Consider the following 12,126-nt stretch of genomic DNA (forward strand, 5'->3'; position numbering starts at 1 on the left):
TTGACTACACATAAATTATGCCAGTTTCATATTATCTATAAGAAGAATACACATAAATAATGCCAGTTTCATACAGTATTTTGCTTGTAAATGCGTAGTCTCAGCATTCTGTTAACAATTATTGTCAGTGGTTAACTAAGACGACGACTTTATGATGAAATTAAATTCAAAACATCCATGACCTGGAAAAAGACAATATACACATGGTTCATGGATAATTCCATCCAATTACGTAAAACTAATAGCAACACACGCATACGCGCATGTGTGTGTGTCTGTGTGCGCTTGTATAATTTGAATACACATAAATTATGCCAGTTTCATATTATCTATAAGTTGAATACACATAAATTATGCCAGTTTCATATTATCTATAATTTGAATACACATAAATTATGCCAGTTTCATATTGTCTATAATTTGAATACACATAAATTATGCCAGTTTCATATTATCTATAAGTTGAATACACATAAATTATGCCAGTTTCATATTATCTATAATTTGAATACACATAAATTATGCCAGTTTCCTATTGTCTATAATTTGAATACACATAAATTATGCCAGTTTCATATTATCTATAATTTGAATACACATAAATTATGCCAGTTTCCTATTGTCTATAATTTGAATACACATAAATTATGCCAGTTTCCTATTGTCTATAATTTGAATAAGTAGAGCATATGCCATTGTTTGTATTATGTACAAGTTAAGTACACATAACATATGCCGGTTTTAAATTATAAATAAGTTATTTAGACAAAAGTATGTCAATATTTATATTATCTTTCCTGTATGCATAATTGTAAACCTCTTGACAATAAATTATGTTTCAAAAACGGAATTTTAGACTGATTTCTTAACGTTATCCCTTTTATCCATTTTGTGTTTTAGTTATTTTTGTACCTATATCCTTAATGTAAAACGTAGACTGATTTCTTAACGTTATCCCTTTTATCCAGTTTGTGTTTTAGTTATTTTTGTACCTATATCCTTAATGTAAAAACGTAGACTGATTTCTTAACGTTATCCCTTTTATCCATTTTGTGTTTTAGTTATTTTTGTACCTATATCCTTAATGTAAAAACGTAGACTGATTTCTTAACGTTATCCCTTTTATCCATTTTGTTTTTTAGTTATTTTTGTACCTATATCCTTAATGTAAAAACGTAGACTGATTTCTTAACGTTATCCCTTTTATCCATTTTGTGTTTTAGTTATTTTTGTACCTATATCCTTAATGTAAAAACGTAGACTGATTTCTTAACGTTATCCCTTTTATCCATTTTGTGTTTTAGTTATTTTTGTACCTATATCCTTAATGTAAAAACGTAGACTGATTTCTTAACGTTATCCCTTTTATCCATTTTGTGTTTTAGTTATTTTTGTACCTATATCCTTAATGTAAAAACGTAGACTGATTTCTTAACGTTATCCCTTTTATCCAGTTTGTGTTTTAGTTATTTTTGTACCTATATCCTTAATGTAAAGACGTAGACTGATTTCTTAACGTTATCCCTTTTATCCATTTTGTGTTTTAGTTATTTTTGTACCTATATCCTTAATGTAAAAAACGTACGAGAGACATATATTATATTCAGTTGTTATTCGTTAGGACTATATATTGAACTTTATACAGATCACCATCACGTAGACGTTTTCTTTTTTCTTCACAAGCCTTAACTTTTAATGGCACTATAACGCTATGATTGATGGTACGAGCCGCCAAATCCTATGCATACTCATATATATATATATATATATATATATATATATATATATATATATATATATATATATATATATATATATATATATATATATATATAATCCATCTCATTTCTACGCATTATTGTTAAAGCTACGTTAAAAAAAAATCCAAATCACACAATTTATTGTCTCTTGTTCTCAATACAATGTCTTACCTGTGGAACCGACCCACTTTCTCTGGAGCAGTAAGGTAAGAAATGCCACACACGAACGCAGTAATCCAATTTGCATGCTGGCTGTCGGAATGAGTAGACACTGTATATAATAGTTGTGTTTTATCGTAATCCACATCCCATGACTTGACTTATTTGTGGTCAAACTTTATTAAAGTTTCAAACGGCCTTCATGGAGTAATTACAGACGATGTATTGAAGTGTCAATTTCATCCATACACTTCAATTAAATTTTGTATTCCGTTTCGTTTGATAATCGTCATACCTGAGGTACATTTTTGCATCATTTATCGCTTTAAATAATTGGGTATACACATATCAATGGACAGAAAGAAAGGCATTCTAACACTTCGATATAATTGCAACCGTCTGACTTGATAAGAATACGTATACACTGTGTATTCCGGGTTCATACTATGCGTGTTCCGGTTGTGAATTCACATTATGTATTAATTTTTCGTCTGAAATCGCTCACGTAAGCGACGTTTATGCCAATCATACAGTCTAAATGAGTTGGTATTTTTTCATCTGGATTATGTGTTCTTTTACCTGGAAAAGAATACGTATGATTCATCATTTTAAAGGAAATGAAAGTGAAAAGTCAAAGTTGGGATTTGTGTACATGTCCCATATAGTATGAAGAATATCAATACTTCGATACCTGTTAAACCAACTAAGCCAATGGGATTTCAATGTAAGCCAGCAGCCAATGGAATTTGGTGATAAGCAAACAACCTATGGAACTTCATAAGTCAACAATCAGTGGGAATTTATAATAAGCCAGCAACCAATGGGATTTCAGTGTAAGTCAGCAACCAATGGGATTTCAGTGTAAGTCAGCAACCAATGGGATTGGATGATATAGTCAACCAAATTCCTTTTTGATCTAATGCAAATCTGTTAAACATATTCAGGCATTTACAATGGAACTTACAAAGGCTCTCTTGAGTACTGTGAATATGAATAGACTCTAATATTGGTATTTGAGACAAATTCATACATTTGAATACACGAATACGGTTAAACTCTTTCTGTTATACATTTATTACAAATTGACCCTGACTCATCCAATGAATGCAGTAAAGCCCAACACTGTCAGACATTGCAAATTGACCCTGACTCGTCAAATGAATGCAGTAAAGCCCAGTACTGTCTCGCATTGCCAAATGACCCTGACTCATCCAATGAATGCAGTAAAGCCCAACACTGTCTGGCATTGCCAATTGACCCTGACTCATCCAATGAATGCAGTAAAGCCCAACACTGTCTGGCATTGCCAATTGACCCTGACTCGTCGAATGAATGCAGTAAAGCCCAACACTGTCTGGCATTGCAAATTGACCCTGACTCATCCAATGAATGCAGTAAAGCCCGGCACTGTCTGGCATTGCCAATTGACCCTGACTCATCCAATGAATGCAGTAAAGCCCAACACTGTCTGGCATTGCCAATTGACCCTGACTCATCCAATGAATGCAGTAAAGCCCAACACTGTCTGGCATTGCAAATTGACCCTGACTCATCCAATGAATGCAGTAAAGCCCAACACTGTCTGGCATTGCCAATTGACCCTGACTCGTCAAATGAATGCAGTAAAGCCCACCACTGTCAGACAGCAGTAGTACTGTATCATAACATTTGGACGCCAGATAAAATCTAAGTAAACATGAGCATAGAAAGAAACAAAAAAACAGAAAGGAGTATATACAATATGTTCGGTTGAACAACTCTCTCTCTCTCATTATCCTGTCGCAACGACCTTCCTGATGTTCAAGTTGCTGTAATATTTGTAAGATGTTTACCTGTAAAAACGGTGTTTGTTCCTGCCTGTAATGTTGTTTAATTTATTCTCTCTATAAATGAGACAATCTCTCTCTCTCTCTCTCTCTCTCTCTCTCTCTCTCTCTCTCTCTCAGTTCACTCACAGGTGTGTTAATGTTTGTATTTAAGAGACAATGACCTACACATTCAATTAGAGTGTGCAGTTTTTTTTTTGTTTTTTTTTTTAAATCTGCACAGCGTAAAACGAATTGCCCATGAATAGGAGGGTTACTTTATTCAGAATATACAATACCTCTGAAATATTTAGATCTCAAGTGCAATAGATAAATACATTATTGATAAACAGTTAAAGATAGTTTGATAGATGAATGAATTAATAAGCAACTACCAAATGTATAATCTTCTTTCCCCGTCTTTTCGTCCTCTATACACACGTAACAAGAAGAAGAATAACACTACTACTACAAATACTGCTGCTACTACCACAACTGCAATTTAAAATGATGATTATCTTTATATTATATTATGTTATATTATATTATATTATATTATATTATATTATATTATATTATATTATATTATATTATATTATATTATATTGTTACGTTACGTTACGTTACATTACATTACTATGTAGGGGAGTGTGTTAGCAATGGCGGTTATATAAACATGAGTTCTGATTGGTCACGTTAACGGATTAGGGTGTTCCGAGGCAAAAGACTCGTGTTTTATAAATTAATTAGACCACAAAAAAACAAGAAGTCTAGTTTTGCGCGAGGTGAAAAGATTTCTACTTCGGGGTGGGAGAGGCTCCAGTAACAATTGTCCAATGGACGTAAGGTTTAGAATATTTTAGGGATACGTAACCAGGGTTTTTTACGATATGGTTCCGTTAAAATGAAAAAAGTGAGCAAACTTCAACGCAAAGGTGCTGTGTATTCATTTCGTAAATACTGTTTCTTTGAGATGAGTCTTAAGATAAATGTTTGAATTTATTTGTTTACGTATGAATCATGTATGCTAAGATCTGATTATTAGGTTCGCGTCATCCTTTATGCCAATGAATTGTTAGTTAGCAATTGTTAGAATACGCTAAATAATAAATTTTGTTCGATAAATTTGCATAGCTTAGATGTGCATTCTTTCAAGTGGATTTTGTCTAAATGTCAGTAGCGTTTTCACTGATTGATCTCACTGTATAAATATATCTCATTCTTTTTTCTCCAATTGTCTGCATCATCTTCAAGCTAAAGGTTTAGTCTAAATTCGATTTGTGGGATCTGAAAATTTCCAGATAAGGCAACAAGACAAAAAAAAAAAAAAAAAAAAAAAAAAATGTAGGGAAATGTACTTGGTTTCAAAGAACTAATTAAGGACGATTATTGCTCCAACATGCTGGTTTATGATATTTATATATAGTAAAGCTTTAAATGTGTTCTACGTTTAAATTTCAAAGCAATAATTAGCAGTGTACTTTGGAATGCAGAGACCATTTCCCAAAACATAATATTATAAAGGTAAACATAAAGGTTATTGTGTATTGCTATAAATGGTTAAAAAAATACACATATTCAGCTGATTTACGGTCCGATCTGAAGAAAAGAGAACAAATATTATGGTGTGTTTCATGAATCTTTATCGTCATAGTAGATTGAGTGTTTAAATTAATAACTTACTACCTGTGCTGTCATCCTTTTGCACGGCCGTAAAATATGACACGTGATCTAATCAAGGTTAACGTTTTCGCAGCAGTTTTTAGCAATCACATATCTACACAAACATGCACTGAACCACACTGTTGCATTACGTCATAATACCAGGAAAGCATTCATTGGGCCACCTTTCAAATAATGGTCACTGTATACCTTGACGTAGCAGATATATATAGACGGTTCAAGCAATTAAATAATAGTCACTGAACTTAGTGAACAAAATATTGCACACAATGCAAGGCAAACAACGGACACCTTCATATTACGGCATTTATACAACAAACTCGTAAACAATTGAATCAATATGTGTATTAAGTAGTTTATATTAAGTCATTTGTACAATGAACTCTTAAGATTTGTATCAAAATGTGTCTTAAACGCCTTCACATTACGACATATGTATAATAATCTCTGAACATTTGTCTGTAGTGTTTCCTGTGTTAATATTGCGCTGAAAATCGTGCAGCAAAAATGTACTAACGTTTACTCTGATGATCATTAGGTCATTGTATCCTTAATTTTTATTATTATTATTATTATTATTATTCTCCATGAATTTAAAACAAACTACTTGCAAATCATGTAATACTTATAAGAAGTGAACGAAATAGAATATATATACTTCAAACTTCTGAAAAGTTCGTTTCAACCCACTTAGTAATACACGGTTTGCAATTGTTGTAAACTTCATTTATATTAATTTGTTTTAGGTACACACATTAGTGTGTAAACCAATGTTCGTGGTTATCGCAACAAATAGACACTTGTAAGATCAGCTAGCCTCTCATCAGTTAACGATTACATTTGGCCTCAGTCTTCTGTGTTAAATCATTCCAAAAATCCAGTTGACCGTTGAAATTGCATTATGCATATTACGTATTCTCTGCCATATTACCATTGCAACTCATTTTTCCGGGGGATTGTTCGCATATTTCAAGTGTATCCATTGCTCACTCTGTACTTGCTGACGTGTTTTTCAATAACGGAAATACTTAGGCGACTGCAAGCCAATAAATGTCGCACAGAATATTCATCCGCTTCATGGATTTAAAATGTAATGTTTTATATTTACCCTGAATCGATTAAAAGTTATTAGCAAGTTACTGAAAGAATTGAAAACGTTTTTATGTGTCAATTTGCAGATATCACCCCTTTACTTGTCATTTTTGGATATATATATATATATATATATATATATATATATATATATATATATATATATATATATATATATATATATATATATATATATATATATATATATATGGGGTGTGGGTGTGGGTGTGTGTGTTTAAAAAGAGTTGATTAATGCCTGGGCGAGTGTATGTCTAACAGGATTTGATTGAAAACAAGGCAAACGTGTATTTGACATGAGTTAGTTTAAGACCGAGCCTGTACGTGTGCAACAGGATATAATTAAAACTATTCACTGAACGTTAATTATTTAACATTTACCAGTGTCCGCAAAGATAAAAGAGTACAGAAAAGAGAGCTACAATGTCAGTTAAAGAGTTTCACTATTTCCATAAGCCCCACCCACCTCATTTGCAGTTGGAAATCTTTACTAATCAGCACACCATTTTTAAAAAATACTTTTACATACTCTTATTTTTAATTAGTAAAATTTGACTTCAAAAGTCGAGCTAAATCCAATCAAAACTATGCGAGCTCAAAATTGCTATATATTCCATACCGTTAAGTCTACATTGTAGGAAATTGCCAATTCGTAAGACATTGCCACTTTGTACGACAGTGACAATTGTGTCCCTGTGTCTCTCACTGTATGACGCAATACTGTGTCATCACACGAGAAGACAGACAGTGACGCTTTCATGTGATTGACTTTGATGCATTTATTGTGATGTTTATTTAATATCACAATTCTTCAACGTATTAAAAACATTGCATTTATTATTTACCTTACACTGCAGCTATCATAATTGTTTACTTTATACTGAATCTGTCATACTATTGTTTACCTTAGATTGCATATTTCATACTATTGTTTACCTTAGATTGCATATTTCATACTATTGTTTGCCTTAGATTGCATCTGTCATACTATTGTTTACCTTAGATTGCATCTGTCATACTATTGTTTACCTTAGATTGCATATTTCATACTATTGTTTACCTTAGATTGCATATTTCTTACTATTCTTTAATTTACATTGCGTCTGATATAATAGTATTTACTTTATATGCAACTATATTATTGGCTGCTTTACGTTGTATCTTTTATAGTATTGTTTAATTTATATTGCATCTGTCATGTGATTGTTTTAGCACATTGCATCTGTCGTAGAAGACGCCAACAAATCCTCCATTTGGCTTTCCCTTTCCCTTGATATTAGCAGTAGTATTATGCATCATAATTTTACTATTACGTCATAATTGATATTCGACCAATCGCAAGTCCCCCTTTAAGTCACTTGTTCATTTGAAGAAGTAGGTTACTTGTTACAGTTTTAATTCCTGTATGTCATAAAATATTGACGATTCTTCTAGATAGCCATACTTATTTTAAGACTAAATATTTATTGTACGTATCATGTTAAAATTTAATACATTAATTTCTAGGTATTGATTTGGAGAACTGTATATATAAAGAACTAAAGATCTAATAATGTTTCCTACCTTTAATATTCTCAGCATGTTTTGTATGTTTTCTAATTTCGTGGTGTTTGTTTTTGTAATCATATCATCATATATGTTCTTTATCTTATATGTGTTGTCTAATGTTGTAAAGCGCTTAGAACTTCTAAATAGTAGGCCCTATACAAAGTCCTCATTATTGTTATTATTATTATTATTATTATTATTATTATTATTATTATTATTATTTAGCATGGTATGTACTTTGAAAAACAATGCAAGATACGATCCCAGAAATGGAATATTTTAACCATCCAAAAACTTGACTAAAGCCCTTTTTGACTCGTACTGTAATTTATTGCCGTTTTTGTAGTGTTCACCACATATATCAAACTAATCCACAACACATTACCTTAAGTTACGTTATTGAAATATTATACAGTCAAGTATATGATGTCGACAGCGGCAGGTATATTATATGTCCGACAACCAGTCATTCGCCAACATAGTTTGGCAAGACCATGCATAGTAATGGATTTAGCATTATAAAGCTAACCTGGAATGACAATATATTTTGTCTAAGGTAACCAACCATGTTTTACCATAAAGAACTAAATATGTCACATAACATTGCATCATATATGTAAATACAAATGCAATAAACTGACAACGAACAGTGCGAAACTAGTATCTAGGTAGCCTGAGCGCTTTTGACCCTTTACAGAGTCTTTTTCAAAGGCAAATACAAAATATAGACAAGACAAACAAATAAAACAGAAAAACTGTTATGTTTGCGAAACTTTACATGGCTATTTCTACAGGAATTCAACTTTTTAATTCTAGAAAATAAAATAAACTAGTTGACACATAATAGAGTTAAAAGGCTGAATTCTTGTAGAAACTGTCATGTAAAGTTTCGCAAACATAACCTTTTTTCTGTTTCATTTGTTTGTTTTCTCTATGTCTTGTATTTGCTTTTGAAAAATATGACCTGCTCAGGTTAGCTAGATACTAGTTTCGCATTGTTCGTTGTCGGATTATAGCACTTATCTTAATCAATCTCTGACACACGTGATCCCTTGCTGGATTCAGTGTACTTGAAAGGACTGTTATTCGCCATATGATTTGTATTCTATTATATGTATATATATATATATATATATATATATATATATATATATATATATATATATATATATATATATATATATATATATATATATATATATATATATATATATATATATATATATGTGTGTGTGTGTGTGTGTATGTGTGCGTGTGTGTGTGTGCGTGCGTGCGTGTGTGTGTGTGTGTGTGTAACTTACCTCTTGATAATAGTGAGATATATTATCTGGAGATATGCTTGTATTGGATCTCACAATAAAAACGTTCCATGGTTTCGCAAAATAAAAATGTAAGTTGATAAAAGCTTGTTTTATACTAGGTGGAAGTAAATGTGAATCAAAACTGTTCGAGTTTGTCAATAATAAACTTTTCGTTGTTGTTTATTTTAGCTTGTCCACCTCCTTAATTAAAGTCTTTATTTTATGACAAAAGCAAATTTCAAAAACGTTCTGCTTTTGGAAAAAATGCATGTTTTTCTCTTTTAAGTGGAGACTACTTTTTTGGAGAGTGGATGATTTGAAATATGTCGTGCAGCAAAACGATCAAGCAAGGACGAAGACAAAATGTGTAACTGTAGCCTGACAATTAAAGAAAAAAAATTGGCTATGGAACTAGACCAGTTCATTGCTATTTTTATATGATCGAAAATTATGAAAGTACACGTCTCTGCATGTTTTGTAACACATGCACTAAAATAATTTGACTAGTATAATCTGCATTTGGGATAATGTCACAATTTACTGGTTGACTGGTTAAGATAAAAAGTTCCAAGTAAAACACGGTTTTTATTAGTACATTACGCAATTTATTGCCAGATCTAAGGTGTGTGGTAAACACATCAATTACAAAGATTAATGCAAAGAAATAAATAAAAGCTCTTGACAACACGCCCATAACATGAAAGGAACGTTTCTGCTAATCGCCTAAAAATAACTTATGAATGGAAAAAAAAGACCATTTAACAGCAGTCCTTTGTTTTCCCAGGAGAAATGCACAAAAGATAGAGGACAATGAGAAAGTTAAGGAGATGGTATTGAAATGAAATGTTATACATGACGACTTACAGGCACATAAACCTCTGATGAATAAAATCAAATCTGCCTCGAAATGAGGTAACATGCTAATAGTCTTGTTGTTGTTGTTGTTGTTTTGGTCTGTTTCTCAGCGCATGATAGCCTGCACGTGACGTCCAGAATAACTGGTGGAGGAAAGAGCAGGGAAAGTTCTAGTAGGAGCCGCCGACCTACGGAAAACGAATGGTAAGCTTTCTCACATACCCACATTGGCAGAGCCGTTGATTCAAACCCAAGCGGACAGAGGTGCAATGACAGTGATCGGTAAAGGCGAGACCTTTAGACCATTCGGCCACCACAAATAATTTTTCACCGTAAAGAACTTGGAGATTGTTGTATTAGATTTAGAATATTTGTATGACAAAATCAGGCACCTCCCAAAATACTGCAATATAACTAACAAATACCTCCTAATAAAAAGAAATATAGATCGATAAACACCTCCCATAAACTTGAGAAAGATTGGGACTAAGAATTTAAATTTTAATGTATTGCATTTGCCGTCTTTATAAAAAGCTATTGAAAATGTGATTCATTATTGCGTAGAATAATCGTTTAAATTCAAGCTGAAGATATTTTATTATTAATGAACAAAACTTTATTCTTAAGTTAATTATTATTTATTTGGTTGGGGGGGGATAAGTGTGCGCTTCTGGTACAACTAGTATGTCTCCGCAGGTTTCCCTGGTCACCTCCTCCCCCTCCCAAACACTTAAAAAAACAAAATAAAATTTCAGACAATTAAACTAAAAGATAAAAATGAAAAATCACATTCTCTTTTTTTAAAATTCGTTCTCTACTGAGAATCTGATCAGCCTATGTGAGTTACTGTATTTATCGCCTTGCCTGTACTTTCCGCATCCACAACCTCTATCCTAGCCTTAGTGCGTACCCCACGAAGAGAATGGAAATTATTCACGAATATTTATATTCTTGTGTATCCGATACATTTGAATGTAGACGGAGTAATTAGGTCTTCTCTCAATGTAAATTAAGTCTCGTTTAAATACGGGGACACTGCGGCTATCTCAGTTAGACATTGTCTAAATGTAAGGTTACTTCTTATATCTCGGACATAAATTAATTCTTTAATACACAGCCACTCTAGACATCCCATATATAAATCAAGGGTAACTATACAGTCACAACGGTAATCCCAGATATAAATCAAGGGTAAATATACAGTCACAACGGTAATCCCAGACAGAAATCAAGGGTAAATATACAGTCACAACGGTAATCCCAGACAAAAATCAAGGGTAAATATACAGTCACAACGGTAATCTCAGATATAAATCAAGGGTAAATATACAGTCACAACGGTAATCCCATATATAAATCAAGGGTAAATATACAGACACAACGGTATTCCCAGACAGAAATCAGTCTACATGCAGAGACACTCCGGATATCTAAGATATAAATGAAGTCTAAATACAGAGTCACGTAGATTATCTCAGATAAAAATCAAGTCTAAATACAGCATCACTAAAGATTTATTTTAAAAAACCAAGCTTAAACAGTTATTTTTTAAATCTCAGATACAAATTAAGACACATCATAAAAGGTATTGCTGCAATTTACTAATACATATCATAACGAGTGGAGAGTATTATCTGTGGAGCCAGCAGGAGGATGCATGACAATTAAGAAGAAAAAAATACACAGAGAATTAATATTATCACAAGAAGAAACAATTATAACTCGCCGACTACATGCCGTAACGGAAATGTGTCGTAATTTTTTCAGGACCCGGAACCGATTCATGCTCAGTGTGGTCTCTCCATATATACAGGCAGATTGATATATATCTTCGGATCCTTCGCCGGGAACACAACAATACATGCATTACTCGTGATTTTAAAACAAGTTGCAAAGCTCTTTTCC

General features: G+C 32.4%; 1 protein-coding gene across 2 annotated transcripts in view; it reads right to left on the reverse strand.

Annotated features, from left to right (window-relative positions):
- LOC149789809 (uncharacterized) overlaps window positions 1-12,126 on the reverse strand; it is an 80,799-nt gene that overhangs the window by 12,090 nt on the left and 56,583 nt on the right. For both annotated transcript variants that reach the window (XM_089971797.1, XM_089971799.1), the window contains exon 2: window positions 1,932-2,498. In XM_089971797.1, the coding sequence (XP_089827923.1) occupies window positions 1,932-2,067 (136 nt within the window). In that variant the 5' untranslated portion in view covers window positions 2,068-2,498. The remainder of the gene's footprint in view (window positions 1-1,931; window positions 2,499-12,126) is intronic.

This window comes from Sinohyriopsis cumingii, chromosome 10 (assembly GCF_028554795.1).
Source record: "Sinohyriopsis cumingii isolate HCF-2022 chromosome 10, ASM2855479v2, whole genome shotgun sequence".
Classification (NCBI taxonomy): Eukaryota; Metazoa; Mollusca; class Bivalvia; order Unionida; family Unionidae; genus Sinohyriopsis; species Sinohyriopsis cumingii.